Source organism: Macrotis lagotis, chromosome 1 (genome assembly GCF_037893015.1).
Source record: "Macrotis lagotis isolate mMagLag1 chromosome 1, bilby.v1.9.chrom.fasta, whole genome shotgun sequence".
Classification (NCBI taxonomy): domain Eukaryota; kingdom Metazoa; phylum Chordata; class Mammalia; order Peramelemorphia; family Peramelidae; genus Macrotis; species Macrotis lagotis.
Window position 1 is genome coordinate 290,681,463 of NC_133658.1, and position 27,268 is coordinate 290,708,730.

Below are 27,268 nucleotides of genomic sequence, written 5' to 3' on the forward strand. Positions count from 1 at the left end.
TGGAGGAGGGGGAGTTGTACTCTCTAAGCTATGCCTGCACATGGCTGAACAGCAAGCTAGGCTCCTACTACATCTAGGCAACCACCCCCTCAGTGGTACTTAAGGGATGGTGACAGTCCCACCTATCCCAGGATCAGTAGCAAGGTATGGCATGCTGAAAACAGATGGAAGTTAACTCTACTCTCTAGTATTTACTTAGGGGCAATAGATAAATCATTCAACCCCTATGAGTCTCAATTTCTTCATCTGCAAAATAAGATTGGACTAGATGATCTTCTAGTTTTATACTTTAATTCCTTTCCTGACCAGCTTCTCGCAGTGCCTAAAACCTCACCATTGATTATATCCCATTTGGATTAAGATACAAAGGTAGCACTAACTCTTTAGTGGCCATTGTGGAGATTAGTTTATCAAGGTAGTTATCAGTCACTAATTCTAAAGCAAAATGGTCAGTCTCCAGGTATAGGAGGGGTAAGTTTTGACTAGGGGTGAAGGAGTGGTAGAAAGAACATTATAGGGGCGGCTAGGTGGAGCAGTGGATAGAGCACTGGCCCTGGAGTCAGGAGGACCTGAGTTCAAATCCAGTCTCAGACACTTAATAATTACCTAGCTGTGTGGCCTTGGGCAAGCCACTTAACCCCATTGCCTTGCAAAATTCTTTAAAAAAAAAAAATTATAACTGAAGAGTTTATAGGAAAGTGGAGCAGATGGTAATGGGGGGTTCAATAGACCCACCAGGATCCCAGAATTATTAAAAGGTCACATGGTCCAAATCTCTCCTTTTATCAGAGAAGGTGATTCACTAAACCACAGAGCACATCAGTGGCAAATAACCTTTGATGAGGACCAGGTTTCCTGCCTCTTCTGTTTTTCCCTATTGCAGCAACTGGTCTATGGCTTATATACCCAAATATAGTGCACCACTACTTCTATTTCACTCCATCACTCACTACTCTTTCATTCCTCTAGTCTTTTCTTTTTCCCTGTGAAGGAAAAGCCTTCACTTCTGATGATGATGCTTGTCCTTCATTCTCAAAGAAGACCAAGACATCAGGGAGGTTAAGCCATAACAAGTACATGAATGAATGAGGGGGTGCTGTGCTAAATCACTGATGGAGCTAATCTCAACCACCCTGCCCAGGAGCCCCACCCAAATAGATGTCTGTAGCCAGCTTCAATCCACTCAAGAGATGCAGGTGGGATTGTTCAAGGAACTTCTAAAGCATCATTGCTGAGGGAAGGAAAGGAAAGGAAAGGGAAGTCAAGGCATACTTAGGGCATGATGCTCAGGGGTAGCCAGAAATATACCCCCAAATGAAGAGAAATAAACACTGTTCCCTCTTCAGCTTCACTTCTCCTCTTCCCCAGATCCATAGCACTAGAGACAGAAACCCTGAACTCTAAACACTGACTGTGTGACCTTGCATAAGTCACACCCTCTAAGTGTCAATTATTCTGTCTATAAAAATGAACTCTGTGTGTGTATGTGTGTATGTGTGTGTATGAGAGACTTAACAAAATACTTCTTGTTTCCCATCAAAGTCCAATAAGAACTTCTGGAATCACTAATAATAATAATAATAATAATAATAATAATAATAATAATAATAACTAGCATCTATATAGCCCTTTAAGATTTGCAAAGTGAAATCCCATTCCATTCCACACAATAGCACAGTGATTTCCTCAGAGATCACACAACTAATAGGTTTGCATTTGAACTCTGTTTTTCCTGACTCCAAATTCTGCATCAACCCTCTATACCACTTTGCCTCCTCACCAATAGGAAGAAGAGGCATTGTATAGCCTAAGGGGAATGGAATGTTTTTCTCTCCTAGAACTGGCTACACCAAAATACCTATGCATCCATGGCAGCTCTACAAATGAACTATAACCTACAGGGAGCCCTGAACTCTATCTATCTGTAGGTATCCTTCTCTCCTCCCCATCCTGCCCCTAGAGATGAAGATGGGAATATCTCTCGGTTCCCTCTCAAGCTGGTAGAGCTTGCAGGAATTAGGGCTGTGTTTTGCACATAGATGAGCAGTCAACCAAGCAGAGGCCTCAGAGTAGCAGATTCACAGATCAGGGAGGAAGAAAGGACATTTCCTGCTCATCTGGATTCAGGTCCTGTCTCTCCCTCAAGCACTGCCCAGTCTGGGTCTACCAGAGATCCTGAGGCCTGGGATCTTCAGGGCTGTCCTCATCCCTACCTAGGAAATGGACCAGAATAAACCTGGTACATCATCCCCCTCCCATACTATCCCCCCAACATAGATCTCTTCTTTTCCCATTCCGTTTTGTCCTTCATTTCTTCCAAAATACCTGTATGTGAGAAGCCAGACCTTTTAAGTATTTCTCCAGTGTCACATTGTCAAAGACTTCTAATCTCTGTAAATATTCTATATTTCTGACTAATTAATCCATGTGTTAATGGGAGGAAAGAGGGGCAAGAGTTTTAGGTCCTGTCCTCCAGGAAATTATAGGAGATAAATAAATGTTCAATACCCTGTCATAACTGAGTATGAGATAAATGACACATGAATAGAGTGATAAGAAGGAGTTCAGGAGGGGAAACTTACTGTTGGCAGTCATTGATCCTTGGATGCTTTAAGTCTGCCCCCAGCATTTCAGGTGGATAGGGATGCTGAGATACAGACTGTGGGCATAACATTCACTGAAAATCTACTCTGGATTCCATGGTCAAAGGCCTCTGCATTCATCTCTATTCCTACCATCCAAACAGGCCTGGCTCCTTCCAACAGCAGACCTTACTATGCCTCATCCTGCAGTTCCTTTGACTGGAGAAATTACCAGGATAGACCAAGTGTACTTACAAGTTTCATTAACCCAGTCTGAGAAAAAGTTTCCATTCTTCCCACCTCCAATCCCCCACCCAATTTATAATTTTTTTTGCCCAATGATAGACAATTCTCTGCCTTTTCTTATGAGCCCAGACCACTCTAGCAGATTGGGGATGGGGAATGCCAGGGTTCTCTGCTGCTCTATCAAAAACATGGCTGGAACAGCCATGGGACCCCCAAGTCTGGAAACATATTTGGGAAAGAGAAGTACAAAGTCAACGCCATAGACAGGCATGTAGAAAGGTAACCTTGGAAGCAATACTTGGAAATATTCCATAAATAATTCAATTTAGTCACCTCTTTTAAATGTCTACAAAACACCATCTGATATCCTAGACACTACAGATACAAAGGTCAAAAAAAGAAAGAGGGCCAGTTACTACCCACAAGGAGTTTAGAGTTTGCTTGAGGGCATTAAAAGTGTGCATGGATGAATAAATACAAATTATTTGCAAAATAAAATAACAAGTAATGTCAAGGGAATAGAGAGAACCCTCATAAGGGAGAGGTGGAATTCCAGGAAACGTTTCCGTAGAAGGGAGCACTTGAACTGAGGCCTGGTGGAAACTTGAGATCCAAGAGACAGAAGAGAGGAGATAGCTTTCCTGGCATGGGGGACTGCCTCAATCAAGGCAAAGAGGTGAAAGGTGTAATACAATATGGAATACAATGAATAATTATTAAATGTCAACAATATGCAGAACAGTGAGGTAGGGGAAGGGAAGGAACATGAAAATAAGAGTACCTATTATATGCAAAGACCTGATGAAAAGGAACAGAGAAGGGATTTGCTAAAACCCATCATTCAACTCCATTGGTGGGGATTGCAATGATCAGACCAGGCAAATAGATTCCAATATGAACTTGAGCCAGGGGTATGAAATAGGGGAAACTGAAACTGTATTCAGATATAATATATGTATATGTATGCGTGTGTGTGTGTGTGTGTGTGTATCTGACACCTGCATTCTTTCTGCTCCTATGCTCTCCAGAAGATTGTTTCAGCAAATATTAGCCCCACTCTCTCCTAAAGGAGAATCTGAAGGGTATAAGAAATTGGAAGGCAGGAGGTACTCACCACTGTTGAACTTCCTTCTCAGTAACTGCAAAAGAAAAGAAAGAAGCAATCAATCAATCATAATAAACAATCATTTATTAAGCACCTAACATGTGCCTTTGCAAAGTATAAATTCACTATAGGACAAGAGAGGGAGGAGAGGAGGGGAGAGGAGGGGAGGGGAGGGGGAGAGAAACACTCGCAGATTAATTCAAAAAATTAGAGATGGAAGAGACACCAGAGAGACCATCTCTAGTGCCTTCATTTTGTAGAACAAAAAACCATTATTCCAAGAAGTGACAAAGTTACAGAGCGAGTTGGTTCAAGAGCAGGGATTAGAACTCAGAGCTATAGAATTCCTTCTACATCAATATTCCCATTCCACCCCCTTGCAGAAAACTATTACCAGAATTCAAAGAGAAAGGGGGTAAAGTCCTGAATTACCTACCTGTCACTTTCCTAAAGCCCAGGTCTAATCAATTATGTTACTCCCTTAACTCAGTCATCAATCAACTGCAATGGCTCCCTATTATCTCTAAAATATATATATATGTATATATGTATATGTATACATATATATATATATATATATGTATGTATATATGGCAAATTTTTATCACTTTGACCCTAACCTTTCTTTCCAGGCCCATTTCACATAAATTCCCCTTTTTATCCTTTCTACAATGCAATCCAAACTATCCCTGCAGTTCTCGTGAGTGGTAATTTAGGTCTTGTCTCCAGGACTTTGGTGGTCCCTAGAATGCACTCCTTCCTTACTTCTACCTTTTAGCATCCCCAGTATCCTTCAAGGATCAGCTCAAGTGCTACTGTCTATAAGAAGTCTTCCCTAATCTTCCAACTGCTGGTGCTGTGCCTCCAAAACTACCTTCTATCAAATATGAAGTTTCCTTTATAGGTATATGCTATATATCCATATACATATGTAAGTATATCCATATATATGGATAGATTTTAAGTTCCTCAAGGACATGGGACTGTTTCACTTCTGTCCCTCAATATTTAATGTATCTGGTACAGAGCATGGTCTTATTCAATACTTTTGGATCAACTGAGATTCTTTCCCTACTGTAAGAATGCTTTCAAATTGGTTATGAAGATGCATTTCCCCTTGTTACTTTATTCAAGCAAAGTACCCAAAACTGGGAACCTGACCTATCATTCCCTACAAATATTCCATAGACTTCTTACACTTCAGTTGTCACTTTCCTACTGGGAAATCCATAGCCTCTGGTTTCCTATTGGGAGGACCATAGCCTCTGGTCACCTGCTCCAAGAATGATCCTGTAAGAGCCTGACCAGAGATGTAATTCCTACTTGTCTTATCCTTCTTGCCCAGGTCATAGTCAATCAATCACAGTCATTTACTGATTTAATTTGTTAGGGCACAGTGGAAGAGACAAATAAGACTTCTGTCAAAGGACTGAGAGTCTGGTATTGCTATGAGTAGTGTAGCATTCTAATCAAGTCTTTCGATACTTGAACTCCTTTGAATGGAGACCAAGACAGACTCTCCTGCCCTGAAGCAGGACACGTTAGCTAAGTCTCCCTGGAGTGAATCTTCAGAGACACTTCACATCCCCTAGGAAAGGAAATGCCATCTTCCATTCCAGACAGTACTGACTCACATGGCCTCACCAAGCAACCTCAGTCTGAGAATAACTCAATCCAGTGTTTGGTCTGGAGCAGAGGCCTCAGTGGGGCAAGGGCCTCCATGTTGATGGATGGTTATGCTGCTTGGCAGAGTTCAAAGGAGGCACTTCTTAAGTAACTACCATGGCTTGTTTGTGTTGAGTTATTATTAATGTCTACAGAAGTTTTCTCCTAAATTGAGCAAAGCCCAGATGTATCTGACAGCAGTCAAATAAAAAATTCATGCAAGGAGCCTTCTCCAACATTAAAATCAGCTTAGAGAACCAGTTCTCCTCAACACTGATTTAATTCAGACACTAGGATCTATTAAGTGCCTACTATGTGTGGGGTACTGTGCCAAGTGAGAGAGACAGAGAGACAGAGAGACACAGAATGAGAAACAAGAGACACATGGGGAAAGAGACAGGGAGAAAGAAGACAGAGACAGAGAGACAAGAGACAGAGGAGAGAGAGACAGACAGACAGACAGACAGACAGTATAACTAGAGTAATTCCTTAGAAGGAAGGCACTAGTAGTGGGGGAAGGGAAAGAATAAGAAAGACCTGCAAAAGGCAGGATCTCAGCTGAGGTTTGAAGAAAGACAAGAAGCAAAAGTGAGGGAGAGAACAAAAAAAAAAAAAGATCTATTCACATTTCCCAGTGAGGCAAAGGCTCTATGGACAAACTTTCCACCTGGAGGTCTCTAACAATGCTGTCTAAGCAAGGGCCACAGCTAGGCAGAGCCCAGAAGAGCAGCAGCGCTGAAACAACTCTGAAAGAGTACAGAATTTTTTTCTCAGCTGATTCCAGTCTAATTGCAACTTGTTGTTGTTCTATGGAGTCCTTGCTCCATATTGATTTAATCATGATTCTCCTCAAAGATAGGAACTGTGTCTTCTACTAATTCATCAATTCATTCAAGAAGCATTTATTAAGCACCAGCAGAATACTTCTAGATTTGGAGATGACAATTAAGATCATCATAGTAGTAAAAATCGAACTGCTGTGGAAAGCAGCTATTATAATGAAAGAATAAAAAATCTGGTCACAGGACCTGGATTCAAATCTGATTTCCACCACATATTACCCATGTGACTTTGAGCAAATCATTTAGCATCTACAAAAAGTGGGAGATGGGGAGGGTCAACTTGACAACATTTAAAATCCCTTGCAGTTCTAACTCTATAATCCTTTGGTCCTTTGTACAGGATTTTATACAGAGTATTTTTCTATTTCTAGCAATCTTGCAAATTGGGGAGAGTGTCCTCCAGGGAAACTAGAAGTTTTAACAAAGATGAAGAATAGGATTCTTAGAACTCAAACAGTATTAAGGTCTGCCTCCCCCCCCCCCCCCATTAGTCCTCTGACTCAGAACAGGTACAGATGAAATCTCAATGTTCTCTCTGCTCCCTAGACCAGACTTGTTCTCCACTGTCCCTGAGATATGGGCATTAGAAAGTCTGATCAAGATGAAGAACTAGAAGGCCTAAAGAAGTTACTAAACCCAATCTAGGTTTGGTGTTAAGAAGACCTAGATTCAAATTCAGTCTCAGACACTCAATAACTTCATAACCCTAGACACATCACTTGATCTTTTTTTTTTTTTTAGGTTTTTGCAAGGCAAAGGGGGTTAAGTGGCTTGCGCAAGGCCACACAGCTAGGTCATTATTAAGTGTCTGAGCCCGGATTTGAACCCAGGTATTCCTGACTCCAGGGCTGGTGCTTTATCCACTGTACCACCTAGCCACCCCCACATCACTTGATCTTGTCTGCGCTTCAGTAGTCTCATCTGTAAAACAAGGGGACTGAGTTTGGTCTAAGGGTCCTTTCAATGCTAAATCTATGACCCCATAGATGAGTTATAAACCCCTGGATCTATGACCACATGCTTGCTTCCTGTTTCTTCCCATTCAAAGAGTAAATAAAATGTAAGGAAAAGAGCTCTGAATTAGGAATCAGAAAAAAATGAGTTTTGTTCCTAAGCCACTGTGTGATCTTAGATAACAGTCTGCTCTTAGGTTTCCTAAAATATAGAAAGGAGCTATTGGGATGAGGTCTCTAACATTCTTTGCTCTAAGGTCCCTTCCAGCCACTAAGTGGCGCAGTGGAGAGAGGACCTGAGTTCATATTTGAATTCAGACACAATAATTATCTGACTGTGACCTTGTGCAAGTCACATAACTTCACTGTCTTGCAAAATAAATAAATAAAATTTTAAAAATCAAGCAATGGTATGTGTCTGTGTTTGTGGGGTTGTCTTGGCAAAGATACTGGAGTGGTTTGCCATTTTCTTCTGCAGTTCATTTTACAGATAAGGAAAGTGAGGCAAACAGGATAAACACAGCTGAGGTGGAATTTGAATTCAGTCCAGGTGCTCTATTTGTTGTATCACCTCACTACCCTTTGTTTCACAGATAAGCAGACTAAAACCCAAAGTCATCAAATGGTTTACCTGAAGTTTCATAGATAAGTGGCAGGACCGATTGAAATGTTATAGTCTTCTGATTTTGCTCGCCTTGAGTTCTTTCCACTATGTCACATAAGAGGAGGAAAAAAAAAGGCAAGGGGACAGGGAGATAACTAGGCTTTTTTGCATTCTCCAGTCCCAACAACCCATCTTAAAATCAGCCCTCCTGAGGCAGCTATGTGGCACAGTGGATGGAGCACTGGCCCTGGAGTCAGGAGTCCCTGAGTTCAAATCTGGCCTCAGACACTTAATTATCTAACTGTGTGGCCTTGGGCAAGCCACTTAACCCCATTGCCTTGCAAATAAAAAAGAAAAATCAGCCCTGCCTGCCCACCCTCAGAGTTTAAGATTGGTAGAGAAAAGAAGAAAGAAGCCCAAACACCCCAACTCTTCCAGGAAGAATCCAAAGCTGTGATTGGGTGCTTCCTCACCCCACCTTCATTCCATGCTAACTTGTTGAACCATGAATGGTGCCCGAAGGATAAATTCTTTATTCAACTAAGAATTAAAGCAAACATTTTTGTTTTGGAGATTTTTAAATTTTTGTCTTTATTCTATTTTTTTTTTGTTTCCAAATGAATTTCATTTCCAAATATATCCTGATTCCTACCCTTTTAACATAGTATAAAAAGGAAAGAGGTGGGGGGGGGAGCATTTTTATAAAACTAACCCACACATCAACTGAGTCTAGGAGTACATAGACCCATATTCCCCTAGTTCTAAAATGAAAGGAGGGAGATGCCTTTCCTAAACTCTACAACAGGTCAAGCCTCATCATTCCAAATACCCAGTTTTTGTATTGATTCATTTGTTCTGCCAGGTTACATCGTAAGAGCCTCGATATAGATTGTTCTCTTCTTTTGCTTTCTCCATTTTACCTCAGTACATAAGTCTCCTCATGTTTCCCTGCATTCTTCACTTGTTCACAGGCCAATAATAATAGCTCACTATGGGGCAACAGTTAGGTGACCCAGGATAGAGCACCTGGTCTGGAGTTATGAAGATCTGAGTTCAAATTTGGTCTTAGATACTTACTAGCTATTTGTTCCCAGTGCAAGTCACTTAACTGTTTGCCTCAGTTTCCTCATCTGTAAAATAAGCTGGAGAAGAAAATGGCCAAATCACTCCTGTATCTTTGCCCAGAAAAACCTCAAATGAGGTCACAGGGAGTCAAGGAACAACAAATCGCAATTTGGTTGGCCAATCTCATTGAGAATTTTTTTTCTGACTTTTCAATCTAAAGATGAACCTGTATATTTTCTAAACTACTGACCTAAGACATTTAAATGTTCTTTGAACTGAACCCACAATTTACTGCTCTCAGTCCTTAGGGTACTGTTTCCCAAATTCTAAATAGATTTGAACCACTATGAAGTGTCTGTGAACTTCCATCCTTGCACTTATCTTCTTTCCCCTTTTCTTCTCTAGTCCCCAACTCTACGCTCTAGGGTGGCAGAGTGGCTTCATCAACATATGTGATATTACTACAATTGGGGGAGGAAGAAAAGGGAATTGGGGTTATTTTCCCTAATAATACACATTCCCTGACTTCTTTGGTTTTCATCCCAGTCTCTCCTTTGCTACATCTGGTCTGGATCATCCTTTAATATCAACCTATAGTCATATCAAGAGACCTCAAAAGAGAAGTTCTCCCTCCTGATATGTTGTTTAATTTTACTGAACTGTTTTTCTCCCTCTTTTTTCATTCTATTATATAAAATGGTTCTCTGGAAAGGAGGGGAGAAGAAATGTAGGTGTTGGAAAAATAAAAAATATCCATGAAAATGTGTTTTTGAGGAGGAGTACTCTCAGAAGATTCTCACTAACAGAGGTTCCCCTGACTTGATCATTACATTGACTGCTTAGACTGACCAGACTGGTGTCATAGATTTAGCACTGAAAGGACCCTCAGACCAAACTCAGTCCCCTTGTTTTACAGATGAGACTACTGAAGCACAGACAAGATCAAGTGATGTGGGGGCAGCTAGGTGCCTATATACATACATATATATATATATATATATATATATATATATGTATATATATACATATATATATATATATTTTAAAGATTTTATTTATTTTGAGTTTTACAATTTTTCCCCTAATCTTACTTCCCTCCCTCCTCCCACACGCAGAAGGCAATTTGTCAGTCTTTACATTGTTTCCATGGTATACATTGATCCAAATTGAATGTGATGAGAGAAATCATACCCCCAAGGAAGAAACATAAAAGTACAAGAGATAGCAAGATCGGACAACAAGACATCAGTTTTTTTTTTTTTCTAAATTAAAGGTAATAGTCCTTGGTCTTTGTTCAAACTCCATAGTTCTTTCTCTGGATACAGATGGTATTCTCCATTGCAGACAGCCCCAAATTGTCTCTGATTGTTGCACTGATGGAATGAGCAAGTCCATCAAGGTTGCTGTTAGGGTGGACAATATTTTTCTGGTTCTGCTCATCTCACTCAGCATCAGTTCATGCAAATCCCTCCAGGCTTCCCTGAATTCCCATCCCTCCTGGTTTCTAATAGAACAATAGTGTTCCATGACATATATATACTACAGTTTGCTAAACCATTCCCCAATTGAAGGACATTTACTTGATTTCCAATTCTCTGCCACCACAAACAGGGCTGCTATGAATATTTTTAATACAAGTGATGTTTTTACCCTTTTTCGTCATCTCTTCATGGTATAGACCCAGAAGTGGTAGTGCTGGATCAAAGGGTATGCACATTTTTGTTGCCCTTTGGGCATAGTTCCAAATTTCTTTCCAGAAAGGTTGGATGGGTTCACAGCTCCACCAATAGTGTAATAGTGTCCCAGATTTCCCACAACCCATCCAACAATGATCATTATCCTTTCTGGTCATATTGACCCAGACTGGAAATTGTTAAGGGGATATGTAACCAGGTTCAAAAATCCTGCTAAGTCTCAGAGGAGAGATAACAGGACCAGGTCAGGAATCTGTCATGGAGGTTAGAACTAATCCCCCCTCTCAAAGTCCTCATCCCCTTCAGTGAAGAAAGCACTTAGAAAATTACCAGAAAAATAAACTATATATATATATATATATATATATATACACACACATATATGTATATATACATATATACATAAAATAAACTATATATATATATAAAAAATAAACTATATATATATATATATATATATATATATATATATATATATATATATTAGAGTAGGTAGGTAACAGCCACCAGGATCTACATTAGATGCTACATTTAGATATCCAAACATTGATAGACATCAGAATTTTGATCAACAGAGTCATTAATCATAGCTTCAGAGTACTTAAAGATCCTTGATGAAGTTATTCCTCTTTCCTCTCAGTGGAGAGGTGAGGGTTTGGGGTGGCTATTGGGACAGAATGAAGTAGGAGTAGCTAGGTGGCATAGTAGAGAGAGATTTGGGCCTGGAGTCAGGAATACCCAAGTTTAAATTCAACTTCAGACACTTACTGTGTGACCTGAGTAAATCACTTACCCTATATTTGCCTTAGTTTCCTCATCTGTAAAGTAAGAATAATACCTACTTCTCAGGATAATTATGAGGAGTAAATGAAAAAAAGTATTTATTAGCACAAAACTTAGCTCATAGTAAACACTATACAAATATTAGCTATTATTATTATTCATGATCAGATATGGCCAATTTGTTGATTTGCTTTACTTGCCTGTTTTTCTTTGATATAAGTTTTGGGGAGTTGGGTGTATGGTTAGGAAGTAATAGAAATGCTTTTTTAAAAAATATCCAGTTCCTTAAATCTAATGGTGAGTCAGTCCAGGGGCAAATTGCTCTCTTAATTTGTCAGTCCCTTTGATAAGGAACCCAAACCAAGAGAAAAGCCCACTCTCCAATTCGGGCCACCTATTTTTCATCCCCATCCACTTTAATCCTGTTTCCAGAATGTTCTACCTGCCTCTGCCACCATGGTCTCTGGAATGCATCAAAGTTACCCCATCTCAAAAGGTCTTCCTCTAATGTTTTTACCATTTACTGTCACTTACTAAACCCAACTCTATTTGAATTACAACTGCATCCTAATTATCCTTTCCTCAGTAAATATAAATGTACCTCTGCACATATCCCATTGGTCTTAAGTGTCAGAACATTTCCCACTACATATAGTTGCTTCAAGACTTTCCTTGTACCACCACCATTCTGCAATCTTTCCTCTTCTGAGATTTACTCTATCTAAATGTATCATCGAATGTAGATCTTGGTGGCTGTTACCTACCTACTCTAGGGATATTCTTTCTCTTTTCACAGTAAATTTAGATAGTGCTTGAATCAGTCTTCCTCTCCAACTTCATTTCTCCTGACTTATCCAGCAGAATTCAATATATATTTATGTTCCTCTTTCCTCAAACACAATAAATTCCCAGTTCCTCAATCCAGTCAAGCTGCCATGACCTCCTCCTCCTCCTCTCCACCTCAGGGTATTTTAATACAAAAATAACCATACACTTGATCCAGTTATCACTCATAAAAGTTCCATTTCTATGATTAAGAATTCTTAAATTCCTTAATCTTATCATTTCTTATACCTGTGGTTTATTCTTCCTGAACCCAGTATTCTTTCTTACAATGATTTCAAATTCATCCATCCTTCAGTTCTTTCCCAGGCTATCACCTTGCTCAGACTATACTCTCCTCCCTTTCCAATCTTGACCCTTTAGTAAACAAGTTCCACACCACCCTCTGCTCTAGATAGTTTTATTCCTTCCATTATGCCAAGCTCCAACCTTGCATATTACTCTCTTCATTTGTCTTCTCCACTCCTACTCACAAGCTGCTAAACGAAGCTAAGGAAATTTGTAACATTGTCATCCAATCTCAAATGAGTCCTCACTGCAGAAAGGCAATCCTTTTCTTCAAAATTGTTTCTCCATCTCATTCACCAAAGCAACTACTCTAGGTTTTTTTTTCTCTTCATAGGTCTCCAACAGCAGCCCACCTCTACCCTGTCAGCTGAAGAATTCTCCTCATACTTACTTTGAGCTTCCTCTTTTCCCCTACTTATCTCACAAACTCTTGATTTCATCCCTCATTATTTCCTTTCTCTTTAATGAAGAAATGGCCCCTCTCCTTACCTTTTCTCTTACAGATTTGCCCCTTCTCTCTCTCTCTCTCTCTCTCTCTCTCTCTCTCTCTCTCTCTCTCTCTCTCTCCTGGATCCTTTTCTGCTGCCTACAAAGACATTCCACATCCAAGTCTCCCCCCTCCAACCTTAAAAAAAAAAAAAAACCACTCTCTACATCCTACCATACCCTATACTTGGTATATTTGGTATTCTATGTCTTTCCTTCCTCTCAGGCAAACTCCATGAGAAAGCCAACTATGCTCACTGTCTTTACTTTCTATCCTTTCTCATTCTTTTTTTTTAGTTTTTAGGTTTTTTTTGGGGGGGTGCAAGGCAATGGGGTTAAGTGGCTTGCCCAAGGCCACACAGCTAGGTAATTATTAAGTGTCTGAGACCAAATTTGAACCCAGGTACTCCTGACTCCAGGGCCGATGCTCTATCCACTGTACCACCTAGCTGCCCCCTTTCTCATTCTTCTTAACTGTCATGTAATGAAGGTTTTTTCCAGTCTGCAATGGTGAACTGAAACTGACTTCTCCAAAGTTAACCAATGATCTCTTCCCAAACCTCATCTTTTTGGGCCTCTCTGTAGCATTTAACATTAACCACCCTCTCCTCCCACACACTTTCCCCTCTGCATTTTCATAATACTGTTACTGCTCTTGGTTCTCCTACCTGTCTGAGAGCTCCTTGTTTTCTTTTGTTTATTCATTAACCATGTCATGGGTGCATGAGCATGCACACACATACATACACACACACACACACACACACACACACAAATACACTGTATCCTGTCCAAGTCCTGTCCTGGATCATCTTCTCTTTTCATCCTAAAACAACTAGATGACACAGTGGTCTGGAGTCAGGAAGACCTGAGTTCAAATTTGAATGCAATCACTTACTAGCTATGTTACCCTAGCCAACTCATTTAACCCAATTTGTCTTAGTTTCCTCATCTGTAAAATGAGCTGCAGAAGAAAAGGGAAAATCACTCCAGTATCTTTGCCAAGAAATGTAGTTATGGAAAGTCAGATATGACTAAAACTGAACAACAGAAATCCCAAAGACATGTCCTAAACCATCATTCTCTTTCTCTCACTTATTGATCTCATTAACTCCCATGTGTCAGTTACCCTCTCTATACAGATGACTTTCAGATCTATATATCAAGCCCTAATCTCCCTCCTGAGTTCCAGTTCAGTGTTACCAACTGCCTATTAAACATTTCAGATCAACTGTTCCAAAGAATCTCAAATTCAACATGTTAAAAAAAATCTCATTTCCCCCCAAATCTTTTCTGAACTTCCTTGTTAGTGTTGTTTGAAGACAATGAAATCAGATTAGTGATGTCATGACGTGCAAGTGAACTGGATCTGAGTTGGGGGGTGCTGTGCTAAGTCACCAGCCTCACTTTCTCCTCAGAAGCCACCTGGGTCCAGTGGCCAGATATGAATCAGGACATCAGAGATATCCCTGGGAATACAAGGCAATCAGGGTTAAGTGATGTGCCCGAGGTCACACAGGCCTGTCTGTCTGTCCAGATTTGAACTTAGGTCTTCCTTGACTCCAGGGTTAGTGCTTTATCCATTGCACCATCTAACTGCCCTTTGTAACTACTGATGATACCATCATCTTTCAGCTACCCAGGTTCACCACATTTTGGTGTTATCCTTGATTCCTCATTTTACCCCATATATCAAATCAGTTACCAAATCAATTCACTCTTCATTCATCTCTACGTTATCTCTTCCACATACTCCTTCCTCTCTATTATTCACATATACCATCTTTCATCAGGACTGCTGTAATGCCTTCTACCTGCCGAAGCTTCTCCTCACTCTAACTGAAATCTGACCATGTCACTCTGTCATTCAATAAACTCCAATGGCACCTAATCATCTCCCAGATCAATGTAAAATTATGTTTGGCTTTCAAAATCATTCATCACTTACCCACCCTCACTACCTTTCCAGTCTTACTTCTTACTTCTTGCCACGTCCTTTTTCATCCAGTGACACAAATCTCCTGGCTGTCCTGTCTACCTTCTGTATAGCCACCAAAGTGTAGATATGACCATGTTGCTGTCAATAAACTATAGTAGCTCCCTATTACCTGTAGGACCAAATATAAATTCCCCTATTTGGCACTTAAATTTCTTCATTCCTGAGCCCCTTTCAGCTTTTCTAGTCTTCTTATACTTAAATTCCCCTCCACTCACTTGTGATCCAGCCATATTATATACTTGCTCCTCTTCATACTCGAAGCACTTGTTGGCAAAGTAGATAAAATGACAGCTTTGGAGTGAGGAAAACCTGAGTTCAAATCCAGCTACAAATACTTACTAGTGGTGTGGCCTGGGCAAGTCACTTACCCTCTATTTGCCTCAGTTTCCTTATCTGTAAAATGGAATAATAAATAACACCTAACTCCCAGGAGGATCACATGAGATAATAACTCTAAAGCCTTTAGCAGAGTACCTATTACATAATAAAAGCCATATAAATATTAACTGTTTTTATTGGAGCTCCATTTCCAATCACTGTGTCTTTGCCTTGGCTTTTACTCCTGCCTACAATTCCCTTCTTCACACCTCTGCCTCCTGAGATCTCTAGTTTTCTTAAATACTACCTGTTTCCAGAGGCTTTCCTCATCTTCTTAACTGTTAGTCCCACCTTCCTCTCCAAAATTAATTTGGATATTATCTTGGATATTATCTTCCCCATTAGGCTACAAATTCCTTGAAGTCAACCAGAGATTGTTTTATGTTTGCCCACATATGTATGTGCATACATATGTATATATAGATATATATGCGTATATATATATATATATATATATATATATATATATATATGAGAGAGAGAGAGAGAGAGAGAGAGAGAGAGAGAGAGTACCTAGCACAGTCCTGGGAACATAACAGGCACTTAATTCTTTGTGATTAAAATTAATTGGAAGAAAATTCAGAAGGCAAGGCCAACTGTAATGCTGAAAACTTTGAATTGATCATCTCATTTTCAATCTTAGATTTGGGGAACCTGTGGTATCATTATTCTACGCTTAGCAGATTTAGATTTCTTCTGAGAGTTGAGGGCTCAGATGAACCCTTCTGCTGAGTCCAGGTCAAAGAAACAGGGATAATATGGGACCACAACCACAGTCCCCTGACCCTCCAGGACCCAGAGACAAGCCTACCTGGAAAGCTCCTGGTTAGCATGTTCTTTCACCTTCCAAACCAATCTTAAAAGCTGCAATAGACTTGAAATTGAGTAAGATAATGAGGCAGAGGGAAGATGTGTCAATGTGCAAGCAGCTGATAAAAATAGAGACCGAGGCAGCAGGAGAAGATGCCAATTACTTAGGATGGCAAGACCTCAAATAAAAGAAAGCAATTTTCTGAAAGAAAGATTTCAAATGTATCTGGCAGGGGATGCAAGCAAGGGGAGGGGAGCACAACTCTCTCCATGGCAAAACAAAGACAGAAGAAACTAGGTATGGCCCAGGCAAGCCAAGCTTGAGATGAAGAGGGAGGGGGTGCAGGTGAGAGAGAAGAGAGAAGAGAGAAGGATTCTGGCGTGGAAAATCACCCCACCTCTACAGCGGATGGATAAGGATGGGATTCAGGACCAGGGAGATGAAGGACATAAGAACTGAGTCCTTTGCTCTGCATCACCAAAAGAAGAGATTCTACAGGTCTCCAGCCACCTGTTTCATTGCCTAACTCATCATACAGTCAGACCAGGGATAAAAGAAGAGGGTCCTTGGCTATAACATTATTACCCCCAAAATCTGGGAAAGTTCTAATAAGTATTTATATAGCTCAGATCTCTGTAAGTCTCCAGGGAACAACACATCCTAACTTCAGGAATTTGGATAGTAGAAAAACTTCTGTCTAATTAATGTTCCAGATTCTCCCATCCTCAGTAAGAGATGGAGTGGGGAGAACAACTTTAGGAGGCCTCCCAGGGGAATAATATATAATAGTAATAAGAAGAATTTGGTAATAATATAAATAATTATAAATATACAATCATCATTATTATTTTAATAATGCTTATAATCTCCAAAGTGCTTTAATCTGAATTATCTCATTTGATTCTATGCACACCCATAAGAAAATAGGGTATATTATTTCCATCTAGTAGATGAGGAAACTGAGACTAGAGAGGCCCCAGAATTGCACAATGAGTTGTAGAAGGGGTAGTTCAGGACTCTTATTCCAGTACAGAGTTAATCCTCCTGTTTCTTTACTGATACTAATCCTGCTCTTCAGTCTTACAATGGGTGCTCTCTGGGGAGGGGGATGCTGAAAAGGTAGGTTTTTCTGCCAGCATGTCTTCCCTCCATCAATGCTTCTGCATTTCTGAAATATGAATTGGAATGGACTTTTTCCCACCAGCCCCAGCAGCATCTGTGATGCAGGCAGGCAGCTGGGAAGCCCAGAGTAGCTGGAGTAGCATTCCTCTCCAAGCCCTGAGCATCCCTGCTGGCCCCTGTGGGGAGATGCTGCATAATGTGTGCAGACAGCCAAGCCAAGGAGAAAAAGGAGGGAAGCCACCTCTTTTAAGTAGTAATTAACCTTTAGGAAAACAAGCTCCCTTGAAGGTTTGCTCCCAGCTTAGTAAAAGGACCTGAGAGTTTTTAATTGCTCCACAGCTGGGGCCAAAGAGGAGTAGCTTTCATCTTCTGGTCTAACCACCTGCTCCTTCCTCTCTCCCACAGCCTCCTCAGTAGTTCCATCCTCTATCAGAATCGCAAATGCCTGCCAGCTCTGGTGCAAGCCTTGTATGATTTCTGTAACATTTTTCTCATCCCCAATTCTACTTGTGTTCATTCCATTCAAAAACTACTGGTAAGACATTCTAGATGTGGATGGGTAGCTCTGCCTTACCAGGGTCCTGCTCCCTATCTCTCTCTCTCATCAAAGGAAGAACAAACCAGGACAATAAACCAGACCTGTCCTCTCTATTGGGCAAGGCCAGGGAAAAGGAAATATTCGTGTCTTATATTCATTGATTCAGACAACTAGATAGTATAGTGACTGAAGCCCTGGCCCTGGAGTCAGGAAGATCTGAGTTCAAATCTAAACCCAGATACTTGCTAGCTGTGTGATCCCGGACATTCACTCCAGTATCTTTCCCAAGAAAATTCCAAAAAGGGTCAACAAAGAGTCAGACACGACTGAAACCTTTTGTTATTGTTCAAATAACAAAAATTGAGTGATTCATTCTTCTCTCAGCTGTTTCAAGTATCACTTGCCTTTCTTTCCCTTTCTCTGAGCCTCAGTTTCATCATCTTTAAAATAAGGAGGTGGAGTTAGATGATTTCTGGGACTCTAACACTGTATGAGAATATATAATCAAGTCCCAAAGCTCTGTGTGAGAGAAGAGCATCTTAACAGCTGTAGGGCTGACAGGAAATTTCTGGTTCAAAGATAAAAAAACACCTGGTGTTCAACACAACAGCTTTCTATTAAGAAATATGGTGGGGAGGTGAAGGGCAAGCAGAAGTGAAGATCAGTCTCCAGAGCCCCATCTTACACACCCCTTACACACACAGGACAGTAAGCTCCAAAGCAATCAGGTTGGTTAACTAAACATCTTCATTACACCACTCTAACTGGACCATGAAGAGATACAAAGATAAAGTCCCTCAAGGAACTTATATTCTAATGACAAAAACAACATACAACATTTAAATATAAATAAACTGAATATGAAATGCTTTAGAAAGGGAATGTACTAACAGCTAAGTTGGGGATGGGGGAAGCTGGAGGGGAGGGATAGTGTGCAGAATAGCCAACAGGTCAGAACACCTAGATTATAATGCATAAGGAAACTGGGAAGGCAGAAAGTGGCCAGGTTTTGAAGAGATACCAAACAAGAATTTATGACTGATCTATAGGCAAGAGGGAACCACTATAGTTAACTGAATGGGGAGTGGGGGTAGGGGAGAGACAGTATGTGTAACGTGCTCAAATCATTTTAGTAACTGGGTGAAAGTTGGTTTGGAGGAAGGGGAGGCCTAAGGCAAGAAGATCAAATAAGAGGTCTTTGCAATAGTTCAAGAAAAAGGTTATGAGGGCAGGATCCTATGAATGGATGTAGTAATAACTGCTGTGGAGATAGAAATAACAGGGCAACTAATTGGATTTGGGAGGTGAGCCAAGAGTGAGGAACTGAGGCTAATGCCAATGAAATAAACCTATATGACCCAGTGCCCTAGATAGATAAATAGACAAATAAATAAATGAATGAATGAATGAAGATTAGTTCACAAAAGGGTTGGTTTGAGGGGGTAAGAAAATAAATTATGTTGTAGACATAAGTTTGGGATGCCTATGAGACATCCATTTGTCTAACTTTAGACAATTAGAGCTACTGAATTAGTACTCAGGAGAGAGACTAGGGCCGGATCTATATCTACCACGGATATAGATATACCATAGATTTAACTTGTAGAAGTTGATCCAGTCAATCATTGAGAGAGTATAGAGAGAAAAAGAAAAGATAGTTCAAGACAGAGCTTTGGGTTATACCCAATTAGTGGACATGACACAAATAATGAATAAGAAAAGACAGCTGGGAAGTTTAGATAGCTAGAAGAAACAAAGGAGAGCAGTGTCATTAAAAATTCCAAAGAAAGAAAGTATTCAGAAAGAGGCAATTGCAGAGATGTCAAGATCAATTCAGTGATGAAATCAGCAGCCAGATTGCAGAGGATTAAGAGGGGAAGGAGATTAAGTAGAATCCACACAGATTGTGGATAACTTTCTCAAGTGTGGATGAGAAAAGGACAACAGTAATTAGGAACAGTAAAATGAGCTTTTGTAGTCAGCAGGTAAATAACATGTAGATAAGAAAAATCTGAAGATTAGAATAGGAAGAAGAGTAGAAGCAGTCTGCTAAAGAAGACAGATGGGGTGGCTAGGTGGCACAGTGTATAAAGCACCCGGCCCTGGAGTCAGGAGTACCTGGGTTCAAATCCGGCCTCAAACACTTAATAATTACCTAGCTATGTGGCCTTGGGCAAGCCACTTAACCCCATTTGCCTTGCAAAAATCTAATAAAAATAAAATAAAGAAGACAGATGGGATTGAGGGTGTATATATAGAGGGATTGGCCTTGGTGAGAAGCTCCTCTTCATCAAAGACTGGAATAAAAGAAGAAATGATGGGTGATGATACTCTCACCTTTCCCTCTCCTCTCTCTTCCTCTGTCTTCTTTCTCTTTCTCTGATAAAGTTTGAGAGACAAGATCCTCAACTAAAAGGATGTTGTGAGGGGGTTCTATTAGTAAAGGTTTCCTTTTTGTTTGGGATGGCTGTTACAGGGAGACAGAATCAATTAAGGAGTAGTAAAAAGATTACCTCGCTGCAATTAAGGACCAATTGAGATTAGAAAAATCTGGGTACATATCCTAAATTCCAGAGCTTCCACTGAGTTGTCTAGCCCTGGATCTCCAACAAGATTGTCATGTTTTGAAATCTGGTGCCCAGAATCATGGTATTTAGGTCCTTTAGCAAAGGACTTTAGACATACAATTCAACTCCTTTCATTTTCCAGATGAAAAAAGTGAAAAATTAAATAATTTAACCAGTCACACAGCTAGTATAAGGCAAAAGAGCTAAACTCCAACTCCAGACTGAAGCCTGTCCCAAGAGATGTGAAAATTTACTTATGGTCTCAAACATTCCTCAGATAAGAGACCAAAAATGAAGTCAAGGCTTTCCTAAGTAACTTGTTTTATTGATGAAAAAATGACACACCCAAGAGATTTTATCAGTGAAAGAATTCTTTTGTTCCAGACCCCTAGGTTATGTTTGTGTCAAATAAATCTTAACCTCTTAAGGGTGGCTAGGTGGTGCAGTGGATAAAGCACTGGCCCTGGAATCAGGACTACCTGGGTTCAAATCTGGTCTCAGACACTTAATAATTACCTAGCTGTGTGGCCTTGGGCAAGCCACTTAACCCCATTTGCCTTGCAAAAAAAAAAAACCTAACCTCTTAGTTTTATTAAGTGTGGGATTTTACAAACAATATTTAAATCTATAACTTTAGTCTACTTATTAATTTCTTCTTAGTTTGCTCAAACTTAATTAAAAGAAGCAAGAGATAATGAATCTGTTTGAATGGTCTAATAGGCCATAAAGATTGCTATATGTAAAAATAGTTCTCTCTGACAATTTTTCTTTATAAAGTCTTTGTCAGAAACTCCAATTTTTGTTCAGGGTTATTTTTCTAACTCCTTCACTTAAGCTTAACAAAACCTAGGTTTTTATGTCCATAATTTCTGTATCATCACAGGAGGAAGTCACCTAGCCTAATCCCCAGGTTCTACAAAAGAGAAAACTGAGGGTGAGCAAGGTGAAGTGCTTAATTCGAGATCACGTGGGTAAATAGAAGAGCAAGGCCTTCCCATTCCAACTCAAACATTATCTACCTCACTGCAGAAATCATTCTTTCCATGACACATTTCCAGTGGCACTCCCTTATGACATTGGTACTTGAGCATAGGACTGATATCCATATTCTGTACTAAGAAAGGTGTATCAATCTGACTGCATGCAGTTCTGTTCAAAAAAGATTCAATTTGTTCCATAGACTAACTAAATTCTTCAACCCTTGTTATGATGGAATATGACTGTATTTTACTTCAATGTAGGGGTAAAAGAACTGTATTAGTTGATTAAGACTTATTTTCCCACCTCCCTTCCCTTTCCTGGATGAAAACCTGGTTGGTAAATAGAAGATAAGGGTCTCCTGAATCTCAGTTTGAATAGTCCCCTCTCAGGGAAAGTTAAAAAGCATTTATTAAATACCTATTATATGTCAGGAACACTATGCTGAACTCTTTACAAATATGACTTCATTTGAACCTCATAACAATGCTGGCAGGCAACCACTGTTGCCAGAAAATGTGTCCTCTAATGTATTTCTCTTAGCATTTCCTCTACTTCACTACTAGTATCCCCATTTTACAGTTGAGAAAGCTGAGGCAGACCCAGGGTCACACAGCTACTGTCAATGGTCAAAGTTCAACTCTGGTCTTCCTGACTAGGTCCAGGATACTCTTAAATCCAAACCACCTTGATTCCTCTTCTAGAAAACTTAGTTTTCTTTACCTAACTTGAACCCAGGTCTCTCCATTCTTTTCTTCATTGTCCCCTAGCTCACCTTCTAATTTCCAGCATTGAGCTATTCATACCTATAGCCCGTGAATGAAAGACAGCAACTATTTACAGATGACCAAAAGCCAAAATCACCACAATTTCCATTATTCTTTTTAATTCCTTTGAGATAAAATCCAGTCTCCAGAGGTATCCATCCACCAAACCATCAATTATCTAAGAAGAGTAACATATATACATAAAAACAAATAGTATTAGGGCAACTAGGTGGTCTAGTGGATAGAGCAGTGGCCCTGGCATCAGGAGGACCTGAGTTCAAATTTGAATTCATTGATACTTGATACTTAATTGTGTGATCTTGGGTAAGTCATTACCCCCACACACAAAAAAAAAGTAAAAATAAATAAATAGTATTACCTAATTAGTTGACCTCACATATTGGCTTATATAACCCTAGGCAAATAAAAATAATAATAGCTGGGGCAGCTAAGTGGCACAGTGGATAGTGCCAGCCCTGGAGTCAGGAGTACCTGAGTTCAAATCCAGCCTCAGACACTTAATAATTACCTAATTGTATAGCCTTGGGCAAGCCACTTAACCCCATTGCCTTGCAAAAACCTAAATAATAATAATAATAATAATAATAATAATAATAAATAGCTAAAAGTGCTGGTCACTATGTTAAGAGCTTTAAAATTATTTTGCTTGATCCTCACAAAGGTCCTGGGAGATAAGTGTTAGTATTATTCCCCTTTTACAGCTTAAGGGACTTGCCCATGGTCTCACAGCTAGAAGTATCTGAAACTGGATTTGAACTCAGGTTTTCTGACTCCAAGCCTAGTATTCTATACACTGTCCCACCTAGGTGACCAAAATAACAACTTTATTGCTCCATAAGACTCTCTAAGAATGTAGATTGCAGAGACAAGTGCCTGTCTTAATTGGCAGAGGAAATATTCTTACTAGGAGTTTCCAAGCCTCAAAGAAGTCACAAATTCAATTTTTTTTAAATTAGGAAACTATATTCCTACCTCAGAAATCCCAGGTTCTCCCCCATAGACAGTCACAGTTGCCCTTTACTCAGAAACAATTGTGGGAACAAAGGCTGTATTATGAGGTGAAAATAACTAGCAAACCTTCACCCCACCCCACACCATTACCACTTCTATCTGAAAAACTAGGTCCTGCTTTTTTTTTCCTCCATCCTTCCCTGAGATATCCTATGTTTGGCTAAATCCAGTCCCTTCCCTTCCCCTATCACTGCCAACCAAGCATGAAATTAATAGGACTGACTCTAGGGTTCTCACCTCCAATGGGGGCACCAGTTTCTAGAATGCCAATAGGAATCAAATCACTTCTAACTGGGCTAGACCCCCAGACTCTTTCCTGTCCTACCACTACCATCCCATCCCTCTTTGTTAAGAAATTGTGTGCCTGGGGAGGCTAGGTGGCGCAGTGGATAAAGCACTGGTCCTGGAGTCAGGAGTACCTGGGTTCAAATCTGGTCTCAGACACTTAATAATTACCTAGCTGTGTGGCCTTGGGCAAGCCACTTAACCCCATTGCCTTACAAAAAAAAAAAAACTTAAAAAAAATGAAATTGTGTGCCTTTTGGCAGATGGAGGGGAGAGAGTAAGAGTTAGGAGAGGATCTGCCATTTACCTATTCATAGGAGATAAGGTATAGCCCAGACATCAATTTTCAGATGCTCTGCCCAATGACAGAGTCTAGGGATTTTCCCAGCCTGCTTTTCAGAGGGCTGACCTACTTTGTTCATTTATCATACTAAGATTTTTGATGAAGTAGCCCTTTTCTCCCCTTAATTCCTTTATATCCCTGAGCTCACCTTGATTAGATTGCCCCTACTATAACTACCCCCATTTTCAGCTTCTCTCTAGTTTAGGTCTTTTTTCCTGTTATCTACAAACCTGCCAAGGACTCTTCCATCCTAAAAACAAAATAAATGGAACCCTGCCCCCGCCAAAGAGCTCATTAAAACCTACCATTCTTGATAACTATTGTCTTATATCTCTCCTTTTTTCAGCTAAACTTGATAAAGGCTTCCACAATCAGTGCCTCCCCTTCATTTCCTCTAACTCAGAAACCTCTGCAAACTGGCTTCTGAATTCATCACTCTGATGAAAGTGCTTTCTCCAAATAAGAGATTATTATCTTTCATTTTTTTTAGAAACCATGGCTTTTTCAGAATTTCTACCCTTCTTGACTTCTCTGCAGTATCAACATTGGCATTATTGATCAACCTCTCTTCCAGAATACTTCCTCTTAGTATATATTTAATTACACAGCTTTTTCTTGGTTGTTCTTCTACTTCTCTATCCTAATGTTATTTGCTCAGTCATTATCCATTCCTTGTCTACTAACTCTAAATATAATCTGAGGTTCTATCCAGAGCTATTTTTTCTTTATCTTTATGCTCTTTTAGTGATTGACCTCATAAACCTCTATGGTCATTCACTGTCTTCTTGATGATGACTCACTGTTAAGATCTTTGACCAACAAAATATCTAGACTGTGGTTGAAGTTGAAATGGGCTTGTGAAAGATAATTGTTTTGAATAAATGAACAAACTGTATTCATTAAGCATTTACTATTCACTAAGTACTTTAAAGCCTGAGGTCAACTTAAGATAAATTTGGTATTCCCAAAAAATTAAAAATGTATTTCAAATCAAATAGAACCAAGTTTGAGATTATCCATCAGAGGATCATATATTTGTCCTTCATTCTTTTTTTTTTAAGTTTTTACAAGGCAATGGGGTTAAGTGACTTGCCCAAGGCCACACAGCTAGATAATTATTAAGTGTTTGAGGCCAGATTTGAACTCAGGTACTCCTGACTCCAGGGCTGGTGCTCTGTCCACTGTACCACCAAGCCACCCCCAGAGGATCATATATTTAGAAAGACCAGAGAAATCATCTTGTGTACTTCCCTCCCTCCACATTTTACACATGAAAAAGCTGAGAATCAGAAAGGTTAGGTGACTCAATGAGATTTATGTAACCTATCAGTAGCTGGGGTGAAATTTGAATTCAAATCTTCCTTTGTCCATGACCAGCACCATCCCAGGAGACCATGCTGCCTCCATTTTGGATCCCTAAACTATCTCCTGAATTTCAGAGTCATGTCACCAACATGGGTATGACTAGAACCTTGGGTATGACTGATGAAACGTTTAATTCCTGTTGCTCCTATCCCCTCCTTCAGGCTTGCAAACATTTATGCATTTACTGCAAGATTTTTCTATTCCATAAGTTCTCCATGATTTTTCATATTGCTTTAGAAACTATCCCCTCCCATATAAAATTATGACTGCCTATAATTTCTTTGTTATTCCTGTTTGCTCTTAACTGTGAACAGGGACTATAATAGAGTAGGCTAATAAATAGCTGAGATTGATAGAAAGGAGACAAAATTCAAACCTTTCTCTCTAAAATAGCTAGGATATTTCTTTCTTTTTTATCTTAGTTTGGGGGCTCTAAGCTTTGACAAAGGATTTTATGATTATTGATTGATTTTTGACAAATTCCCTCAAAACAAAACTGAAAGTGGATTTGTCTTCTGCCTCTCAGGCTAAAGTTAAGGCAGGTAGCCAAGTCTAGTGATGAAAGAAGGGGAGTCATTGTCTTCCTCATTATTCCCCCTTCCCAAATATTTAGTGAAGTAAGGTTGGTAATTTAAGGAATAGGCCCACCTAGTGTGGGTAGAAAACTGAATTTTGAGAAGATTAGCCATTCTCAAAATTCCAAAAATGGGGGTCAAAACAGAAAAATAACTATTCCTCTCACTTTTGCTTTCCACCTTGAACCTCCAAACCCTGCGAGCCAGTGACCCCTGATAGTTATAAACAATTATCTTGCTCATTAGAAATATGAGCTCTAGAACCAGAAAAACATTATGCATCCTAACAGCAACATGGGGTGATGATCAACCTTGATGGACTTTCTCATTCCATCAGTGTAACAATCAGGGACAATTTGGTGCTATCTGAGATGGAGAATACCATCTGTATCCAGAGAAAAAATTGTAGAGTTTGAACAAAGACCAAAGACTATTACCTTCAATTTAGAAAAAAAAAATCTGTTATCTTATTATGTAATTTTGCTTATCTCTTATACTTTATTTTTTTCCTTAAGGATATGATTTCTCTCTCATCCCATTCAACTTAGATTAATGTATACCATGGAAACAATGTAAAGACTAACAGACTACCTTCTGGGGGTGGGGTGGGGTGGGGAGGGAAACAAGAATAGGGGAAAAATTGTAAAACTCAAAATAACTAAAATCTTTATAAAAACAAAAAAAATTACTCCTTTGAGAAGTTAAAATTCATTGGTCAGCAGGGGAAGAAAGAACTCAGACTTGTTCATTAATGTCATTGCTTTTCATTGTAGAATCCAAGCTAAAATTTTGTCTTCTCCATGTTATATATTGTGCTATGGAAGGTCTTCAATATTACAAGATTGCAAATGACAATAGAGCATTAATTTAAGGGAAAAAGAAATACAAGCTCTTTGAGTTGTTTCACTTTTAATCTCAATGCTTATTAGTCCATTACCTGCCACATAGTATTTAATAAATGCTTGTCAGATGAATTATTGCTTAATCCCAATGACCTGTATCTACTTGCTTGGAGAGTTCCTTTCCAACAAGGAGCTCAAAGCAAATTATTAAAAACTAACTCAGGCTAATAGATAGTCAGCATATAAGTAATCCAATACACTGATTACACAAATCTAAAGCATATTTTATCTTTCTCCAAACTTCTAAAAGCCTTCTACAGTGTCCTTAATGAAGGAATGTCCAAACCCTAATCAAAGATCTACAGAGATAGGAACGAATCACTTCATGATAGAGGTCATTTCATATGGGAATAGTTCTAATTATTTTTACCATATTTTTTTTATCATATACCACCCTAAAAACTACTTCTTGGTAGTATCTATAAATTGCTCCACTAACTAGACTAAGCT

The 27,268-nt window shown here is 39.5% G+C and overlaps 1 protein-coding gene across 1 annotated transcript in view; it reads right to left on the reverse strand.

Moving 5' to 3' along the window:
- Positions 1-27,268, reverse strand: part of NCS1 (neuronal calcium sensor 1) — a 110,652-nt gene that overhangs the window by 42,212 nt on the left and 41,172 nt on the right. The window contains exon 2 of the mRNA XM_074210956.1: positions 3,943-3,967. Within this exon, the coding sequence (XP_074067057.1) occupies positions 3,943-3,967 (25 nt within the window). The remainder of the gene's footprint in view (positions 1-3,942; positions 3,968-27,268) is intronic.